Below are 19,868 nucleotides of genomic sequence, written 5' to 3'. Positions count from 1 at the left end.
CAGCTCTCTCTCTCTCTAAGTAAATAAAATCTTAAAAAAATAATAAAGGACATCCACTGAAACATTTTAAAATCCAAGAGCATCCGTTAAAAAAAGTTTACCATCAACTTCCCGAAGTAAAAGAATGCAACCATGCATTCTTCATGAACCTGCATTAGGCAACAGCTCCTCAGGTGGAACGGAGAAGCTTCAAATAGAATTTGACAAAAACCTATGGACCCTGGGGTAGAATGGGAATTATTAATAATTACCTAAGTTTTATGTAGGGTTGTATGCAGATTAAAAAGATAACGTTTGAATGGCGCCTGGGTGGCTTAGTCAGTTAAACCTGTGCCTTCAGCTCAGGTCTTGATCCCAGGGTCCTGGGATAGAGACCCCAGCAAGGGTGACAGGGTTCCTGCTCAGTGGGAAGTCTGCTTCCCACCCCCGTACCCCTTCCCCACCCCTGCTCATGCTCTCGTGCTCATGCTCTCTCTCCTTCTCCCTCCTCTCTCAAATAAATAAATAAAATCTTTTTTAAAAAAGATAATATTTGAAAGACCTTGACACTGTGTCTGACGTACAGGAGGTGTCAATAGAAAATGGCAATTAGAAGTTATTCCATGATATGGCTAAGTAGTAGTACATTTAAACCTTAGAAAACTTTCTTCAGTCCACTGTTTAGGGACTTTTTAGCAAAGTATGATATCATTTTTGGGATTAAGGACATTTTGAAATATTTTTCCATAGCTGTGATTGAAGTGGGAAAAAAAAAAGAAAGAAAATCTATTTAAATAACTAAAAGCAGCCATGCCTTTCATTTTATGATTGTACGTTAGGATGTGCAGTTATTTAAGATGGCTTGTAGTGCTGTTGTCCCCTTCTTTTGCTCAGAATCACATGGTAAAATCACCCAGAGCTCTCTAACAACCTGGTCTCCCCTCCAGAGATCCTGTTTTCGTTGCTGGAGGGTGGGCCCAGACATGGGTCATTCTTAAGCTCCCAAGGTGATTCTGCCCGGTAGTCAGATTTGCAATATCCTGCAGGTCTTAGTGTGCTAAGTGCTTAGTATGTAGGTATGTGTTTCTTACTAAGTGTGCTTAGGATGGTTCCATCAAACCATTAGAAGCAAGCTCAAGTGCAGATATAACCTCAAAATAGGATTCTGCCTTTTTGCTCCTCGATTGCATGTAGAGTCACCACCTTTCCTTGAGAACTGATTTAGAAAGGAAGATCTTAGGAGTCTTTGGAATAGGAAAGGGGGTTTTGAACTGGGACGATTAGAAAACTGGGGTGTGAAGAGTACAAAGAGGAGCTCGAGTTCTTGTAGTTCTTTGAGAGGCAAAGGAGCTGAGTTTAAAAGTTTCTGGCCCGCTCTGGTGATCAGTGCTTTCCTCCACTCTACCAGGTGCAGCAGCGGCTGGAAAAGGTGCTGGAAAGTTGTGTGGCTTCCTGAGTTGGGAAGAAAAGGAAGGGAGAAAATGAAAAGGAGAAAGAGAACAAAAGAAAGGAGATGAAAGCAAACCTTGTTTGGATTTCAGCACCTCCTCGTTTTGTCTTTTCTTGACTCTTGGTGACCTAAGAGCAGACTGTCCTTTTCATTGTGTTCTTCCCTCACGGAGACTTCCTTCTTTCCATTTGCTGAATTTTTCTTACTGCCAGGAAATTATCCATGATGTGTCATTTCCATATCTTTTTTTTTTTTTTTTTTCCTGGAGGGAGGAATTTGGTAGTGGAGTGAGTGAGTGTGTGTGTGTGTGTGCTTGTGCGCACGCACTATTGCGGCAGGGAAGGAGAGGTAGCTGTGGTTGTTCTGGTCAGCGGTATTTGTGGGTATAGTACTTTCAGATTTTGAGAGGATCTCTGCCAAGATAAAAAAAGAACGTTTTTATGACAGATGATTATATTCAAAAGGATAAGAAATAATAATGTACATTAAAATTGCTACGTGGGGCGCCTGGGTGGCTCAGTGGGTTAAGGCCTCTGCCTTCAGCTCGGGTTGTGATCCCAGGGTCCTGGGATCGAGCCCCGCATCAGGCTCTCTGCTCAGCAGGGAGCTTCCTCTCTCTGCTTCCTTCCTCTCTCTCTGCCTGCTTCTCTGCCTACTTGTGATCTCTGTCCATCGAATAAATAAATAATAAAAAAAAAAACAAAAAAACTTAAAATTGCTACGTGCCAGGCACTGTGCTGAGTGCTTTATGTAAAGTAACTCATGTCATCATCATAGTAGTCTGGCGAAGTAAATACTATCATCCCCTCCTCTATGGATGGAAAAAGTGAGGCACAGAGGAACTTGCTAAAAGTCACACTCTTGGCTGGTATCAGAGATGGGATGTGCAAACAAGCCACATTCTTATCCTTTATGCTAAAACTTCTAGAATATAGATCTTCCTGTATTTTTAGATATAAATATCTGTGTATGTACTTGTATGAAGCTGTAGCTTTTTTTTTTTTTAAAGAAGTGTTTATTTACTGAACTTGGGGCAGATTAGATACACAACCAATTTTAAATGTACATCTTTTAATTCAATTTTGAAGTGTTTTCACACACACCCAAAAAAAAAAAAATTGGCATTGCAACTGTTGTCTTAAGGTAAAATACAGTCACCTTAAACTGTTGCAAGTATTTTCACCAAAGGTTGAAAAATTGTTTATCCTGAACATGAAAACCTGTAACAAATTTAAATTAATTATACAAAACTCGTTACTTGTAGCTTTCCCCTTGTAAAGATCCGGAAAAAATGTACAAGTAACTAATATACATCAGTCACAACATAATTCTGGATCACCCCCACACCGCGACCAGATGCTCCTTTAATTTTAAACCCATCATCAAAGACCAAAAAAAAAAGTAATTTCATTTTATACAAAACAAAATCCACATGTGCCAAGAAAGACCCAAAAAACAAAAACAAAATCCTAGCTAACCAAAATCCCACTAACCACATTTGGGGACCTCACAATACCATTCCTAGAAGATCCCAGCTTCTCTCCCACTACCGTCCTCAAATGGAGAGGTTCCTTGACGAATGTGAACAAATCACTAGGTGACGCCATCATTCTGCGGGCAGATTATTAGAATTATCACCGTCTAGCATCATCATCATCATCATTAGAATCTGCTCAGAGTTTCACCTGCCAACTGCAGGCCTGCTCTGCTGGGGACTATCGAGGCTGGGGACTGCAGATGCCCTCTGTTGGGGCATGTGACTTGGACCCAGAGAGGTGGGGTGACCATTTTTGCACCGACTGCCTGGAGGTTTTTGGAGCTACTTCTCCTCAGGTTTTGGCTGGGCTGCTGTGCTAGAGAAGCGTGGCATTATGGGTGATTGAGTGTTCTCTCCAAGGAGTGTGCCCGGGCTTGGTCATTTGGGTCAGAGGAAGAAAGAGAGGAAAAATTTTCTCTCTTCTGGCTGGCAATGGGTGCTTGCTTTCTCGGGAGCCACAAGGGTGGAACTCTGCTCATTCTCCAGCCGGAAAGCAGCCAACAGATTTTGGGGAGTTGCCACATCAAAGTGTGGGGTTAGTAGCATGGCCACCACCAGTGGGGACAGAGCCAAGTGTCACAAATGAAGAGAGAGCAGGCAACTGTCCATTCCTTTGTTCTCCCTCTGCACGCTGGGGTAGTTAAAAAATAAAAACCGTGCTCTCCTGAGAAGGTCCAATTATTCTGCTCTTTTGTTTTGTCAAGTTAGGATTCTTTGGAGAGGGATGCTTACTTGTCTCTAGCCTTCGAATTCACTAGGGCACATTAACATGTTGGAGGTTGTTTTTTGAGTCAATACACTCTGACGCTATGTTCTCCTGTTTTCATTAAAAAAACAACAACAACAACAAAACTTTTGCAAGCCTTCAGATAAATGGATGTAATCATCTTTTAAATTTTGTATCATAGATAATGATCCCCTTTTGCGCCTTCTCAAACATTTTATAGAAAATCAAGAAAATACCTTTGTCGTGGACATCACTTCTATAGCAATTTTTGCTTTGGGTCAATGGAGCTTTGGGGGTAAATAAGCTTTGTCCTTGGCCATGTTATAGATGACAGGGCTGAGCCGAAAGAGCTGAAAAGTACTGGCGCTGCACTGGGACCAGCAGGCTCAGGTAAGAGTTTGCATGTGTTCCTGTCTCCCACTTCGTCCCTAGCTCTCAATCTCTTCTCTCCCTCGCCTGTATTCCTTCTCTGCTGGGAAAGAAGATGTGATGTTTGGTCAAAGGTTGTTCTCCCTTGTAGGACAGTGGTTCTCAACTCTGACTGCACAATGGAAGGACAGAAAAGGTCAGGCCCTATCCCAGAGCAGTGTGTGTGGGACCATCCATCACAGATGGATGATTAAACTCTCCAGATGATTCCAGTCAAGGACCCCAGGGGTTGGGCAGCCGTTTTCAGAGTGTCTGTGGATGACCTCCTTTAGAGTCACAGGGTGATTTTTTAAAAATGCAATTTCTGAGGTTCTAATACACTAAAAATGCTTAGGCCTTGAACCTGCAATAAAAGGAAACTAAATCTGGTAGGAAACACAATTTTTGAATGATTCAAGTTGGAATCTGGTAATATCCAGATCTTGGTTTAACTATTCTAAATATTAAGAGATAACTGAGATTAAAAAGTCTTAGAGGGGCACCTGGGTGGCTCAGTGGGTTAAAGCCTCTGCCTTCAGCTCAGGTCATGATCCCAGGGTCCTGGGATCGAGCCCCTCATCGGGCTCTCTGCTCAGCAGGGAGCCTGCTTCCCTTCCTCTCTCTCTGCCTGCCTCTCTGCCTACTTGTGATCTCTGTTTGTCAAATAAATAATTAAAATCTTTCTTTAAAAATTAAAAAATGAAAAGTCATAGAAACCCTAGATTTAAATATGATTCAGTAACTAGTTGCTATGAAACTCTTACATGAGTAACTAGTAACTACTTCTTGAAGAGGCTATCAAGTGATCAGGAATCCTTTATGGTTTTTAAAATAATGGCTAACATTTATTAAACCTTTTTAATGCGTGCTAGGCACTAAGGTTTGCATTTGAAGTTCACTGTTATCCCATTTTAAGATGAGAAAAGTGGGGCCTAGAGATAGTAAGTAATTGGCTCAAAAACACATGGTAAGTAGCATAGACTAGGTTAGAAGCCAAATGTATATGTGTAATAACAAAGCTCCTGAAATTCTGGAACTACATATTGGAAAAATTTCCCTCTTCCTCTCTATCCCATCTTTATGGTAAAATTAAGAGGAATAAAGAGAAGCTATTATGCAATTGAAAATGTTAACTTGCTTCATACCATTTTCTTTACATCCTTCTTGTGTGTAGACATAAAACATCCAGACACCATGATGTACTCCAGAAACCCTGAATTTACGTTTCATTTTCATCGCTTAGATTCTTCTTTTATGATATGTGGTCACTCCTGCACCTGAACAGAAAGCAGCTTTGCTTTCTGTTATTCCTTTGTTCGAGGAGCTACATGTTGAAATAAGCAACACATCATCTCCTGATTTCATTTCCTTAGTATAACCTGTTTTCTAGGTTAAAAGTCTGGGCATGTGTGTTGGGGGAGTGTGTGTAGGGAGAAGGACTATATTGGCCCTGGGGAATTCCTCCCCTGGGTGGAAGACCTTCTACAAAGATTGTCGATTTTACCTCCAGATCAGATCATATATCTGGCGATTGTAACTGTGTGTGTGTTTATAGAATTATTTTTTTCCTTCATAAAGTCAGCTTTATTGAGGTATAATTTACCTATAGTAAAATTCGATGGTTATTAGTGTGTAATATAACGAATTTTGGCAAATATATACAGTTGGAGTTTACATTAAGTTTTTGATAAAGCTTTATCAAAAATGTAACCCACATACCCTATAATGCATATTTAAAGTTTGATTGTTTTCAGTATATTCACAGACTTGTGCAACCATCATCAGAATTTTTTTTTTTTTAAAGATTTTATTTATTTATTTGACAAGCAGAGAGGAAGGGAAGCAGGCTCCCTGCTGAGTAGGGAGCCCAACTCGGGGCTCAATCCCAGGGCCCTGGGATCATGACCTGAGCCAAAGGCAGAGGCTTTAACCCACTGAGCCACCCAGGTGCCCCAGGATTAATTCTAAAACATTTTCTTCACCCCAGAGAGAAACTTCATACATATTAGCAGTTACTTCCTGTCCCCCCTACCAAACCTCCTAAACCTAGGCAACCCCTAATCTACTTCCTGTCTCTAGATTCCCTATACTGGGAGTTTCATATAAATGAGAATCCTGTACTAGGTGGTCTTTCATGGTTGGCTCCTTTCATTTAGCATCATGTTTTTAAGGTTCATGATGTGGAAGCATGAACCAGCGCTTCGCCCCTTTAGACCACATTTCAGTCATCCAGTCATCAGTGGATGGACATTGGGGTTGTTCACCCTTTTTTGGCTGATAGCATTAATTTTTAAAGTGTAAACTTTTAACAGATAATCTTGATTTCTCTAACCTCATTTTGGCTTTTTTTCTTCTATATTTAATATACCAGAAGTCTGAAATGGCTTATTTCTTTTAACTTCTGAGACCGTCCGATTAAGGCCACCACAATTGATTTCACAGTAGTATTAAAGTTGTTATTTGGAGTTGACTTCCTTTTATAGCTCTGCCATTTTGTAGAAAATGCTTACAGAATTGTAAGTATAGAAATCTGTGTGTATGTCTGTGTGTGTATAAAATAAGGCTATCTCAATATGACTTTACAAAGAGTTCTAATAGTTTTCTAGAAGGACAACAAGGTGGATTCTTTTCCTTTAAAAACGACCTTGATCTTGGGCAAATAATACATTACATGTTTATTAAAAAAATGTTTATATATGTTAAAAAAAAGACCTTGATATATAACTAAGTTTATTTTACTTCAGAAGAGAAATCGTAAGCTGTACTGATTATGATATGTCATTGGAAAATGACAAAATTTATCCACTGAATATAACATTTAAAGGACTAACATTGGTGTTAATGTGTCTGTGTTCACTAACACATGAATCGCCAAGTGGAGTAGACTCACTTCAAAGTTTATATTATTGGCTCAGAGGGAATTTCTACTATTTTAAATCTTTATGCTACTCCCAAGTAACCAAAAATCAGTCATAAGTGTGTTGACTCTTTTGCAAGTGATGAGTACACATGCTACACTTTTCACTCCTCAAACACTGTAGAATGAAGCTACTTGAGAATAGGAAAGTGAAAGAGGTGGCGACATAGGCGAGCTGGAGGCGGGCTCGAGCGCTGGCCACAGGCACAATTACTTGTACCTCTGAACTGCCTCTCTTGTGCTCGTGTCCCACTAAATGGAATTTTATTAACTTATAGTTGAATTATGAACCTCAATATATGTTAAAGGGTATTTTTTTTACCTATATATTTTTAGAATTCCCAAATAATTATTTCCTTGTCTTCATTTTTATTAAAACAAAGAATGATTTGTTTACTCACTTTTTTTATGAGAATTCCCCCCATTTTTTTTTCCCCTCAATTTCCAGCATCCCTGGACCCAGACTGCAGTGGTGGAGGATCTATGATGGATGTTTGGGAAAGCAGAAGTCACCGTTGTGCAAGCGCGGTGTCAGTGCTAGAACTGCTTCCCACAGAGCAGTAGTTTATGAAGCTTGTTACTTGCATTGGAGTCAGAACCAAAACCTAATATCCAGTAGCTTTCGAATGTGTTTTACTCTAAGAGCTTTGTGATAAAGCTCACCTACTTAATGTGTTCAGGTCTGTTGATTCTAACCAGGAGTTGTGCAAAGTGTATCATAATCTATTTTTAAAATACTTCAAAATAATCTGAAAACATTTCCATTACCCCAGAAAGAAATCTTGTGCCCTTGACAGTCCACGCTCATGCCCACTTTCAAACGCTTCTCAGTAGTGGCTGCCGTGTTTTCATCCCCAACAGTGACGTGCTAGGGTTTCAGGTTGCCTCATCCTGGCCTCTGGTTTAGAGCCTTTCATTTAACAAGAGTAGCATCAATGTAACTGAGGAAAGTCACAAAGCCCAGGTTGACTTAGACTTTTGACACAGCTGATGGATGACCAGGTCAAGACAAAACCAACCTGGAATCAACCATTTCCTTTACCAGGATGTAGTCATGTGATCCTATGCTCCTAATTAAAAAAAAAAAAAAAAGTGTTTCAGCATCAGGTAATTTGGCAGTGATTGAGACTGAACAAAAGAAAAAAAAAGTTCTCTTTTACCTCCTAAGATTTGAGCGAAAAATGTATCTAGGACTCTTTACTGACATATAGGTAACACTCAAAAGGGGTAGGGTGGTTGGGTTATGGACATGGGGGAGCATATGTGCTGTGGTGAGTGTTGTGTATTGTGTAAGACTAATGATTCACAGACGTGTACCCCTGAAGCAAATAATATATTATATGTTAATAAAAATGAATGAATGAATGAATGAATGGTAAAATGCTTTCTGGTATAAAAACTTAAAAATGGACTATTAAAAATTATTATTGTGGGGGGAACAAAGGCAAGAGGGACCATCAACTGAAAGTAAGATCAATTGTAAATCACTCCCAATTTGGCAAAAAGTAGTATAGTATGTGTGTATACATTTCAGGGACAAAAAGCTTCTATGTCAACAGTGAATATTGATAAATGTCAAATATGCAGTTCTGGGATCCTATATGTGGAGAATAGACATTTTCAGCCAGTGGATGCTTAAGGAAATAACAAAGAATTGGCATTACTAAATGCAGAACTAAATGCAGTCTAAGGTATTAGATCTTAATCACCATGAGTGAAATATAGACTTTCATCAACAGTTGGCATTTGCCTTTGACAAAACAAATTCTAGAGTTAAGAGATACACTGTCCTTTATACTATGATAATCTGATTTTCTTGAGTAATAATATGTTGCCATGGTAAGTTTTATTTCATGCTGTTTTCTCTCCACTCCAAACAAGGTTTATAATACGTAGAACATATTTACTGTTTAAATTAAAAATAAGAAGTGCACTTAAATGATAAGTTAACATTAATTTTGTGATGTTCCCTTAGACTGTAGTGTGACAAAGAATGGTCTTCTCAAAATGGCTTATAATTTTGAGTTTTATAAGGTGTCTTGTTATGCAAAGTCTTGGTGTGTGAACACTCTGATTAAAAAAGATTCCAAATTTTCAAAGAATGTACTAGAATATGCTACAATGTGTGTGTTTCCTAGAAGCATACTTTCTTACAGTTATATGCGTAAGAGCCCCAAACTTTGAATATACTCATGGAACTCTAGTCCAAATAAAACAACATTCTCTGATGTTACAGAGCTTGTTATTTTTTAGTACAAAAAAAATCCATCATTTAGGTAATATAAGTGGGTTATTAATGCCAGCATACATTATGTAAAATATGAAAAAAAATCCTATCTTGGGATTATAGGTATAGGCTTCCTGAGATACTTTCTTCTTCAGTTTCAACTGAGAGTGCTACCTTTCTAATCTTGTTTTCCTCTGTGCATCCTCTAAGACCTGCCTTCTTTACCTTCCCCCAAAGGTAGCAGGCCTGTCCTGATTCCACACCCAGGTGCATGTTGTTTTTCTTGCCAGAGCCACGCTTTCCCGAATCTCTCCATTGTTCTTTAGAAACCTACTTCCTAAGGCCTTCCACTCCTGATTTCATTTTCCTCTGACTCCCAAACTTTTAATAGCCGGACACCTCTTTGGAACTCAGAGATCACACGCTATCTTAAGGCCATGTCATATTTCTTCTGAGTTCACTTGCTGTCTAGGGCAATATAATTTAATTTGTAAGTGATCGAGAAACTTATTGTGTAAAAACCCCTTTTATAAAGCTGCATTTCTGTAGATATTAGTGTAAGTGTGCTTAGTGGAAATTTCAGTTAATTTGAAGTTTTTATTTAAATAATGCCAGAGAAGAGATTGTTATCATATATAGAATCATAAGATATGAAGAAGGAAGGATAATTAATTTCAGAAAAAAATATGGCATATCTATATTTCCTATATTATGTGGCCATAGACTATATCCCTAAACTTGCCCTTTGACCCAAATGGAACCAAATAGGGCATAGAAAGTTAAAATAATCAATTTGAAATTATGGTGTACTCAAATTTATTTAGTCTGTTCTAAGTAAAAGAAACAAACACCAGCTAACTTCACAAATAATCTTTTGAGTTAGCTCATGGAGTGAAATGAAAGCCTGGAGAAACCAATCTTGGGTATCCCCTAGGTAGTCAAGGTAGTAGGAACTGACAGAAGGTCTCTTCAGTGTACTATCTTTGAAATCAATAAACTTCAAATGTCTGTTTTTTTCCTTATGGCATTTCACCTAAGATTCAGAAACCTGATAGAGAGGTCCTGTTGCCCTTGCTTGGGTTAGATACTGTCCTATGGGTCAAGATCAAGGAATCTTAATCAGCAGTGTTACCAACTGTCTACCTATAGAGAAGATCCAAGTCTTCCACAGGAAATTGGGAGCCATTACAGAAGGGGGGGAGGGAAATAAAGATTAGTTTATTTGTGAAATCAACTTGCAGAATATATAATGTCAGAGAAATAGCAGGTGAGAAACACCTAAGGAATAGAGAGACCTGTAGGAGGAAGTTATTCATTACCCTGACAAGAAATCACGAAATGGTATTTTCCAGCATGTTCTATTGAGACTACATGTATATCAAACTATGAGACAATTAAAGATTAGAAACTGTTAGCCAACTCGTTGTAAAAACTTGTCTTTCTAGTCAGAGTTGATATACATGGGAGCTTTGTATTTCAAAGGTTGTTCTCCCAAATATTTATGGTGAGAAGAATTCTCTGGCTCTTGTCCTATGTGTTGAAATGTCACCCTAGGCAAAGCAAAGTAAAGCAAGGCCAAGGTATTTTGTGTATAAAGGCATTTCTGTCTCCTGAAGTGTGCACACTGGCAAGGGAGATTCTCCTCACCCCTTCACTTTCCCCACCCTCCAGAAAATACTGGGGCTTTCTTTGCAATTCTGGTGTCCTGCCTATGTAATTGTATACTTTTCCTGAAGTTCTGTAATTTGAAGATTTAAATAAACAACAGTCTCATATGCATTTGTTCTTATATAGCTTTTTAGTCTCGCTAGCTGTTTGGCTATTGCTATCATATAGTATCTAGTTTAGGGAATCAAGACTATATTTTCTTTAAAAGGAATTTTGACCAAGAAAAATGGCAGAGTACCCAATTGTCATTAGAAGGACCAGCATTATATTATTTGCTTTTATAGTAGAGTAGGTACTAGAAAGAGCTAGTTTCTGATGGTTATTTCAAAGGATTTAGATATTTGGAAGTTTGCAGTATTCTGTCTGCTAACACAATCATTTGGTCTGAGAGGCTGGCCTTTAGACTCTGCAATTTTGTGTACAAATTGTAACCTCTTCCAGTTTTCAATTATGAAATACCGAAAGTTAATTTATACAAAGGCCTGTGGCAGGTGGGGATGTGGTTTTTGCCTAGTGTTCTGAATGTCAAAGTGAATACATTCACTGAAGCCCAGATAAATTGGTGGTTGTAACCATGACTCTCTTAAGATAGCCAAATGCTCCACCATCTAATTAGGAGCATGCATGAATGGCTGAATGATATTTTCCACTGTCTTTAGCTATTATCTGATGAAACAACAGCCAAGGGAATGGCTTAGAAAGACCTGTGGTCAAAGAAGACTCTGTTGAAACTGTAAACCTGACATGGTACAGGGACATAGGAAGTGTAGATTAAGTGGGAAGCCTTGCGGGGGCAGGGAGGTGGAGATTTGGCCCTCCAAATCCATTGCCATGTAAACTGTTTTAGAACTTTGGAAGAAGTAATATTTTCAAAGAATTTGAAAATATTACTTTGATTTTAAAAAAGTTAGTAAAAATTAAAAACAAAAAGAAAAATCTCACTTGTCAATTTAAAAATCCTTCCCCTGTCCCCCAAATAGGCAGATATAATCAAAATAGTGCATGAACCAAGGATGATTTAATCCAATAATGCAAGGATGGTTCAAGGTAGAAAAATAGAGTTTTAGGGGTGCCTGGGTGGCTCAATTGCCTTAAGCCTCTGCCTTCGGCTCAGGTCATGATCCTGGGGTCCTGGAATTGAACTTCACATCTGCCTTCCTGCTCAGTGGGGAACCTGCTTTTCCCTCTGCCTGCTGCTCACCCCTGCTTGTGCTTTCTCTCTCTTTCTGACGAATAAAGAAAGGAAAAGAAAAGAAAAGAAAGTACAGATTTATTACATTTAAAGTTCTATGGAAGAGATCATAATCATCTCCCTGTGCACCAGAAATGCCTTTGATAAAACATAGTAAGCATTCTCTATAAGAACACTCAAAGTTAGGGAAATAGATATATTTTCTTAATTTTGTGGAATAAATTGATTTAAGCCCCAGAGGCAGCACCTTGGCATTTGAAGGTGTTCTAAGTTAGGAGCCAGAGACATACACCCTCATTATTTGACATTATCCTGTATACCCTGTTTGATGCAAAGGCAAAAGAAGGAAATCTGAAGTGTAAAAATACAAGGTAAAAATGTAAAACTATTACTGTTAGTAGATGATTGTGGAACTTTATTGTATTATATATTGTATATACCCAAGAGAATTGTCCAAGCATCTAAGGCAAATGAGAGAATTTAGTAAGGTAGTGGGACACAAAATTAACATACAGACATCAATAACTTTTACGCACAAAAGCCAAAGAAATAACCCCAATTATAATATTAGCAAAAAGAATAGAGTACTTAAAATTACCTTAAACTTAATAATTAAACTAATGTGGTAATGGTGAGTGAATAGGCACAGAATGGAAAATCCCGAAACACACCCGTATATACATACCCAAGAACTAGGTAGGAATTACAGATGGCTTTTCATCTATGAGATGACATACAACATTCAGGGAAAGCTGAAAAATGCAAGTGAAGTCTATAATGAAATACTGTTCTACAGTTACCATATTGGCAAAAATCCAAAAGTTTATGACACACGGCAAATTGCCGGGCATGACGTAAATTGGTTTAATCCCTTGAAGCCAATTTTGTAATATTAGTTACAATTACAGTGTACATAGCTTTTGACTCTGCAATTCCTCTTTTAGGTTTTACCTAACAGATACGCATATATGCAAAAAGATATATGTATATGTAAGGTTATTCACTGCAGTGTTGTTTTCATTGTAAATCACAGGGAACTAAGAGAATTAGTTAAGAATTAAGAGAAAGCCCTATACTGAAACACAGGGCAGCACAAAGAAGAGAATGAGGAAGGTCGCTATGCATTGATGGGAAAGATCTTTAGGATATTTTCCAAGTGAAAAAAAGCAAGACATATACAGATACATATGTATATATGTACATATATATCATGCTATTTTTCTGTGTAAAAAATAGAGGAAAGCTATATTTGAGTTAGCAATATATGCATAAACAAACTCTAAAGAAGGATATAAAAGAAACAAGAAGCACTGGTTTCCTGTGGAGGATATGGGAATTAGGTGAGAAATAGGTAGGTGTGGATTATATACCTTTGGTCCCTCTTTTTCATTCTTGAACTAGATAATAATCTAGATAATAAACGATAATATATGATAACAATAGCCAAACACCTCAAGAGACTAAAAGGCTGTGTAATGTTCTGCTTATTTGGTAACTAAATAAACAAGTGTGCAACCATATGGTGAGATACTTTGTGCTTAATTAAGAAAAAAATGACTAGGGATGCTGTCTATGTATTGATAGGGAAAAATCTTGGGGATGTTAAGGGCATGAGACAAGGTTTGGAATAGAATGTACAATATGCTATTTTTTGTCAAAAAAGAGGAAATTTCCTGTACATTCGTGGAGAAAGTCTGGGAGGATACTCAAGTTGGTGGGTGTTATGATGTACTACCAGTTCCCCTCCAGACTCCCTTTGGGACTGAGAGATTCCTTGCCCTAGCTGCACACAGTGCTGTTGGCAGGGTGCCTTCAGCTGACAGCCCTACAGAAATGATTGCCTCATTTGAAGGGAGCCCCCTCACCTATGGTCATGCCTACTCCCTGGATGGCCTGAACCCGGTGAATGACCAACATGGGAGTGTGATGGGCCAACTCTCCATGCCTAACTCTTCAGAGCAACTCTGAAGGGCATCCCAGCTTTAGAAGTCCCCTTCCTTGACACTACATGGCTGCTTATCTTTTTTCCTCTCTGGCCTATTACCTTCCAATGGAAAAGAATAGTTCTAAAAAACTTTCTTCTTACTAAGAACCTTCTTCCTGGGGAAGCTAACATGTGGCAAGAAACCAAACCTGGTGAATGGGGACAAGGTGTTCAAACTGTGCCTTTTTGCAATTAAAAAATTTCTTTTGAAGCATGTGGATGTATTCTTTACTCAAATCAAGAGTAAACATTTTAAAGTTAGGGCACCTGGATGGCTCAGTGGATTAAAGCCTCTGCCTTCGGTTCAGGTCATGATCTCAGGGTCCTGGGATCGAGCCCCGCATCGTGCTCTCTGCTCAGCAGGGAGACTGTTTCCTCCTCTCTCTCTGCCTGCCTCTCTGCCTGCTTGTGATCTCTGTCTGTCAAATAGATAAGTAAAATTAAAAAAAAATTTTTTTAAGTTAACTTGATATGTCAGTGATATTTTATGCTTTTCCATGTGTATTTTTAAAGAAGACTTTTATGACTTAATTTAGGAGGAGATATTTTTAATCCAAAATACTGTGCCCTTCCACACTCTAAATATGTTTTTCTCCTTTTTTTTTTTTTTTTCGCTTAGGACCTACAGAAGAATACTTCTTTGATCTCTTACCTACGATGGAATTTAAAAAGTCACCTGATGGTGGATGGGGCTGGGTGATAGTGCTTGTCTCCTTTTTTACTCAGTTTTTGTGTTATGGATCACCGTTGGCTGTTGGAGTCTTGTACATAGAATGGCTGGACATCTTTGGTGAAGGAAAAGGAAAAACAGCCTGGGTCGGATCCCTTGCAAGTGGAGTTGGCTTGCTTGCAAGTAAGTGGATAAATGCATGCTTCTCCTCTGTCCCCTATCGTTGAATTAAATTTGCTGCCTCACTAACACTGTGCAAGCCATAGAAAGATATATATATATATTTTAAGTATAACATATTCCCTGCTTTCACTGAAATTTTAGTACCTTTTCACTATAGTAAATCTATGTGAAAATACAGGGATCTGGAAGATTGTCATTCATCTCTTTATCCATTTATTTGCTGTTACATGCCAGTCAGTGTGCTAGATTCTGGATATAAAAAGATGAATAGTAAACACACTGTTCCTGCCCTTAAGAGACTCACAGGGAGATGAGGACACAGATCCAGGCATGTCCAGTGAATGCTGGTAACCAGAGGACCACGTGATGTTGGGCAGTACTAAGCAGATCCTGTATAATTCAAAGTTAGTTCTCTGCCATTTAGGCACACTGTGATCAAATTGTATGAACATCATTTGTGTCCCCTTTATAAGAGAAGTGTGACATAGCAAGGGGTTGTCCCATCTCACAATGGTGATGCTATTCAGAATTCTAATGCAGTGTTATGCATGATGTAGATGTGATATATTTGTCTTCAAAGGCTTTTTATAATGCCTCCAAGAGTAATGTTCTTCATAAACATTTATATATGATATAATGTGATTCCTGTCATCTTTAGAAAGAACAATAGAGGGTTTTAATTTACCTTTAAAGGATGAAAATCATATGACCCTTCTATTTCTGAAGTAATAGTTTGAACTCTGCAGCAGTGTTTAATGATCATGTAATTTACTTGGAACTATCTAAGCACAGGTGTGCTAGGATGGTTTGGGGTCAGTTGCCCCGGAGTCTCTTCCTATTGCTACGAAGTTGACGTGGTTCATTGAACAAATCACAATCTCTGTTCTGTGGGAACATAGGGAGAAAATAAGGACATTGGATGTGGTGATTTGTAAGGTAATTTTCAGCTCTGAAATGATTTCATGAAAACAAAATAAACTAGCTGTACCTTCTTTTGAGTATGTTGTCTTTCCTGATCTCTAAAAGGGATTTTTAAAAAGATTTTATTTATTTATTTGAGAGAGAGAGAGAGAGAGAGAGAGAATGAGAGAGAGAGAGAGAGAGAGCATGAGAGGGGAGAGGTCGGAGGGAGAAGCAGACTCCCTGCTGAGCAAGGAGCCCAGTGCGGGACTGGATCCTAAGTCTCCAGGATCATGACCTGAGCTGAAGGCAGTTGCTTAATCAACTGAGCCACCCAGGTACCCCTAAAAGGGATTTCTCAAAACAAAACAAAAACATTTGCTTCCAATTAATGTATTACCTTGTTAAATTAAAAGCAGGACTTGAAAAACAATCCTGGATCATCTGGTCATGCCAGATAAGATAACTAAACATAACTAAACAAATGAAAATAATACTGTCATTATGAACTCAAGAAAAACAGGAAGAGTTTGCTCAAGATTTGTTTGAAAGAGTTTTTTAAAACGCGGATTGTTTGCAAAGCTGTCAAAGTACAAAAGGATGATAACTGATATGTTAATATATGGGTTTGCAAGTACTGATTTCTTGAAAATGATCAGGTATGAAGAGGAAATAGTTTTTTTAAAATTTAATTTAATTTAATTTTTTTAGTGTTCCAAGATTTATCGTTTATGCACCACACCTAGTGCTCCATGCAATACGTGCCCTCCTTAATACCCACCACCAGGCCTTCCTTCCACCCCCGTCCATCCTTCCACCCCCGTCCCCTCCAAAACCCTGTTTGTTTCTCAGAGCCCACAGCCTCTCATGCTTTGTCTCCCCCTCCTATTTGCCCCAATTCACTTTTCCTATCCTTCTCCTAATGTCCTCCATGATATTCCTTATGCTCCACAAGTAAGTGAAACCATATGATAATTGATGCTCTCTACTTGACTTATTTTACTCAGCATAATCTCCTCCAGTCCCAGCCACGTGATACAAAAGTTGGGTATTCATCCCTTCTGATGGAGGCATAATACTCCATTGTATATATGGACCCTATCTTCTTTATCCATTCGTCTGGTGAAGGGCATCTTGGCTCTTTCCACAGTTTGGAGACAATGACCATTGCTGCTGTGAACCCTGGGGTACAGATGGCCCTTCTTTTCACTAGATCTATATCTTTGGGGTAAATACCCAGTAGTGCAATTGCTGGATCATAGGGTAGCTCTATTTTTAATTTTTTGAGGAATCTCAACACTATTTTCCAAAGTGGCTGCACCAACTTGCTTTCCCACCAACATTGCAAGAGGGTTCCCCTTTCTCCACATCCTCTCCAACACTTGTTGTTTCCTGTCTTATTAATTTTGGCCATTCTAACTGGTGTAAGGTGGTATCTCAATGTGGTTTTTTTTTTTTTTTTTTTTTTTTTTTTTTTTTTTTTAAAGATTTTATTTATTTATTTGACAGAGAGAAATCACAAGTAGATGGAGAGGCAGGCAGAGAGAGAGAGAGAGGGAAGCAGACTCCCTGCTGAGCAGAGAGCCCGATGCGGGACTCGATCCCAGGACCCTGAGATCATGACCTGAGCCGAAGGCAGCGGCTTAACCCACTGAGCCACCCAGGCGCCCCCTCAATGTGGTTTTGATCAGTTTCCCTGATGGCTAATGATGAACATTTTTTCATGTGTCTATTAGCCATTTGTATGTCTTCTTTGGAGAAGTGTCTTCTGTCTGTCTTCATGTCTTCTGCCCATTTTTTGACATGATTTCTGTTTTTTGGGTGTTGAGTTTGAGGATTTCTTTATAGATCTTGGGTATCAGCCCTTTTCTGTGGGAGGACAGAATTTTTTAATGTTCTCCAATTAGTCACCATTTTTTTTTTTAAAGATTTTATTAATTTATTTGACAGAGAGAAATCACAAGTAGATGGAGAGGCAGGCAGAGAAAGAGAGAGGGAAGCAGGCTCTCCGCTGAGCAGAGAGCCCGATGCGGGACTCGATCCCAGGACTCTGAGATCATGACCTGAGCCGAAGGCAGCGGCTTAACCCACTGAGCCACCCAGGCGCCCCTAGTCACCATTTTTATTAGCAAATACTAAGTTAAACAGAAATGTCATTACTTCATCTTCCAGCAAGGGTCAGGGATGATGAAAATGATATATACCTCAGTTAGCACATACTCAGAAAACAAATTTTTTCACAAAGTCTGTCCAGGTAGGAGTTGAGGGTTCAGAGGAGCTGAGAGCTCCTTAGGGATGAATGGGGCCCTGGTTGTCAGAACTCAGGCTGAGACTCAAAGTGAACTGCAGCTCTGCACTTACTCCAACTTCCCTCTGCTTCAAGGGCACCCCGTTAATCTGTAGGCAGGACCAGCTACATAATTTGCAGGCCCCATTGCAAAATAAAAATGCAAGGCCCCTTGTTAAAAATTAAGAATTTTGAGACAACAGCAGAGGAGTCAATCAAGTTTACTCTCTTCAACCCTCAGACATTCTAATTCAGTCAATCTATGAAGGGGCCCACATACATGAATTTTTGTAAGCCTGAAAAGTGATTTTCAATTGAGAGCTACCATTGGCTTAGACCCTCTTGACTTAGATTTCAATCTTGCCCTTCTTGAGAATTCTCCAATGTATGATTTGCTTTGACTTATTTGTAAATGGAGCTACTGTAGGTTTCTGCTTGGTTGTAGCACCATTCATGCTATATAAAACATGAAAAATAATGTCCACTGACTCTGATTCTGGTGAAAAGAAACCCCACAAAAATGGATGACCTTGCATCTTTTTGATAAAATATAATATATACATATGTATATATATATTTACATTCATACATTTTTTGATAAAGATGGGATTTATACACATACATATGTGTATGTGTGTGTGTATTTGCTTTTAAATTCAGGAGTGTATGTAAATTACTCAAGCTTGTCTAAAAAGGCAATTTCCTACCTATCAGTGCAGTGGGGTTGGGGGAGGAGGGGTCGTCCTGGGCGTCTTCATTTTAACTAGCTCCCCAGATGATTATGATGCAGGCAGGCCATATTATATCTGAGAAACATGAGTCATTGCCTTTACCCAGTTTTGTCCAGAGAAAACATAGAAGATGTCATCCTCAGTTCTGTGATCCAATGTCTGAAGCTTTATAACTGAGCAAGGCACAGAAGAGTAAGTACTTTTGCCAAGCAACATCTAAATTCTGAGGTTCTTGTGCTTGTCCTTTAACGTTCACTAAGCACCCTTTTGTGTGCTTGGCTCAGTATCAGCCGCTTTCACTTACTTGATCTTAGTTGATCCTCCGAACAATGCACCGATATAGGCATTATTGTCCTTAAGATATAGAGCCTAAGATGCCCACACAAAGATGACGCCCAAGGCAAAGCACATCCTCTAGGAGGAATAGTGGTCCCCCAGGCTCCAGTTTTGCTAACGTGTTCAACCCATTTCTTCATCTTTAAATTGGGGACAATAAAGTATTACCTTCTATGATTGTTGTGTAGAATAATGGAGATGGTGCTTGGTATGACTGAGATGCAGGTGCTCAACAAATATTAGCTATTAGAGGACAAGAATCAGCCACAAATAAAATTACTTTAACAAGCAATTCAGACCAAACTGTGGAAGCCGCAAAAGAAAGGGACCCTTCAGTATGAGAGACAAAGATATTTCTGGGCTATGGACTGGAGGGAGACTGGAACTTTGGTAAGATTGTGCCTGAGCCTCTCAAATGTAAAGGCCCACCCCTTTTCTCTGGCAAACCTAGACTTGGACAGTAGCTAACAGTAGAATATTCAAACCATGCAAGACATGCACTCCTTTACTTCACACTCTTCATCATCTTAATTCTTCATTCCTTCTCTTTGAAACTCGAGCAGTTGAGGGGAAAATACTTCTTCCTCTCGTCTGAATTATTTGCTTATCCAGATGATCCTTGCGTTAAAAAAAGCTGGGAATTGGGGTTATATTGTAAACGAGCTCACCTCG

At 39.0% G+C, this 19,868-nt stretch overlaps 1 protein-coding gene across 3 annotated transcripts in view; it reads left to right on the top strand.

The window, feature by feature from the left end:
* The window catches only part of SLC16A9 (solute carrier family 16 member 9), a 54,903-nt gene that overhangs the window by 8,945 nt on the left and 26,090 nt on the right, over window positions 1-19,868 (top strand). For 2 of the 3 annotated variants that reach the window (XM_082721625.1, XM_082721623.1), the window contains exon 2: window positions 14,709-14,942. In XM_082721625.1, the coding sequence (XP_082577751.1) occupies window positions 14,747-14,942 (196 nt within the window). In that variant the 5' untranslated portion in view covers window positions 14,709-14,746. Of the gene's footprint in view, window positions 1-14,708; window positions 14,943-19,868 lie in introns of those variants that run through there. The other variant, XM_082721624.1, reaches the window with a different exon arrangement.

This window comes from Mustela nivalis (genome assembly GCF_964662115.1).
Source record: "Mustela nivalis genome assembly, chromosome: 2".
In the NCBI taxonomy this organism is placed as follows: domain Eukaryota; kingdom Metazoa; phylum Chordata; class Mammalia; order Carnivora; family Mustelidae; genus Mustela; species Mustela nivalis.
The sequence above is the reverse complement of the archived record's forward strand: the minus strand, read 5'-3'. Positions and strand labels throughout refer to the sequence as shown.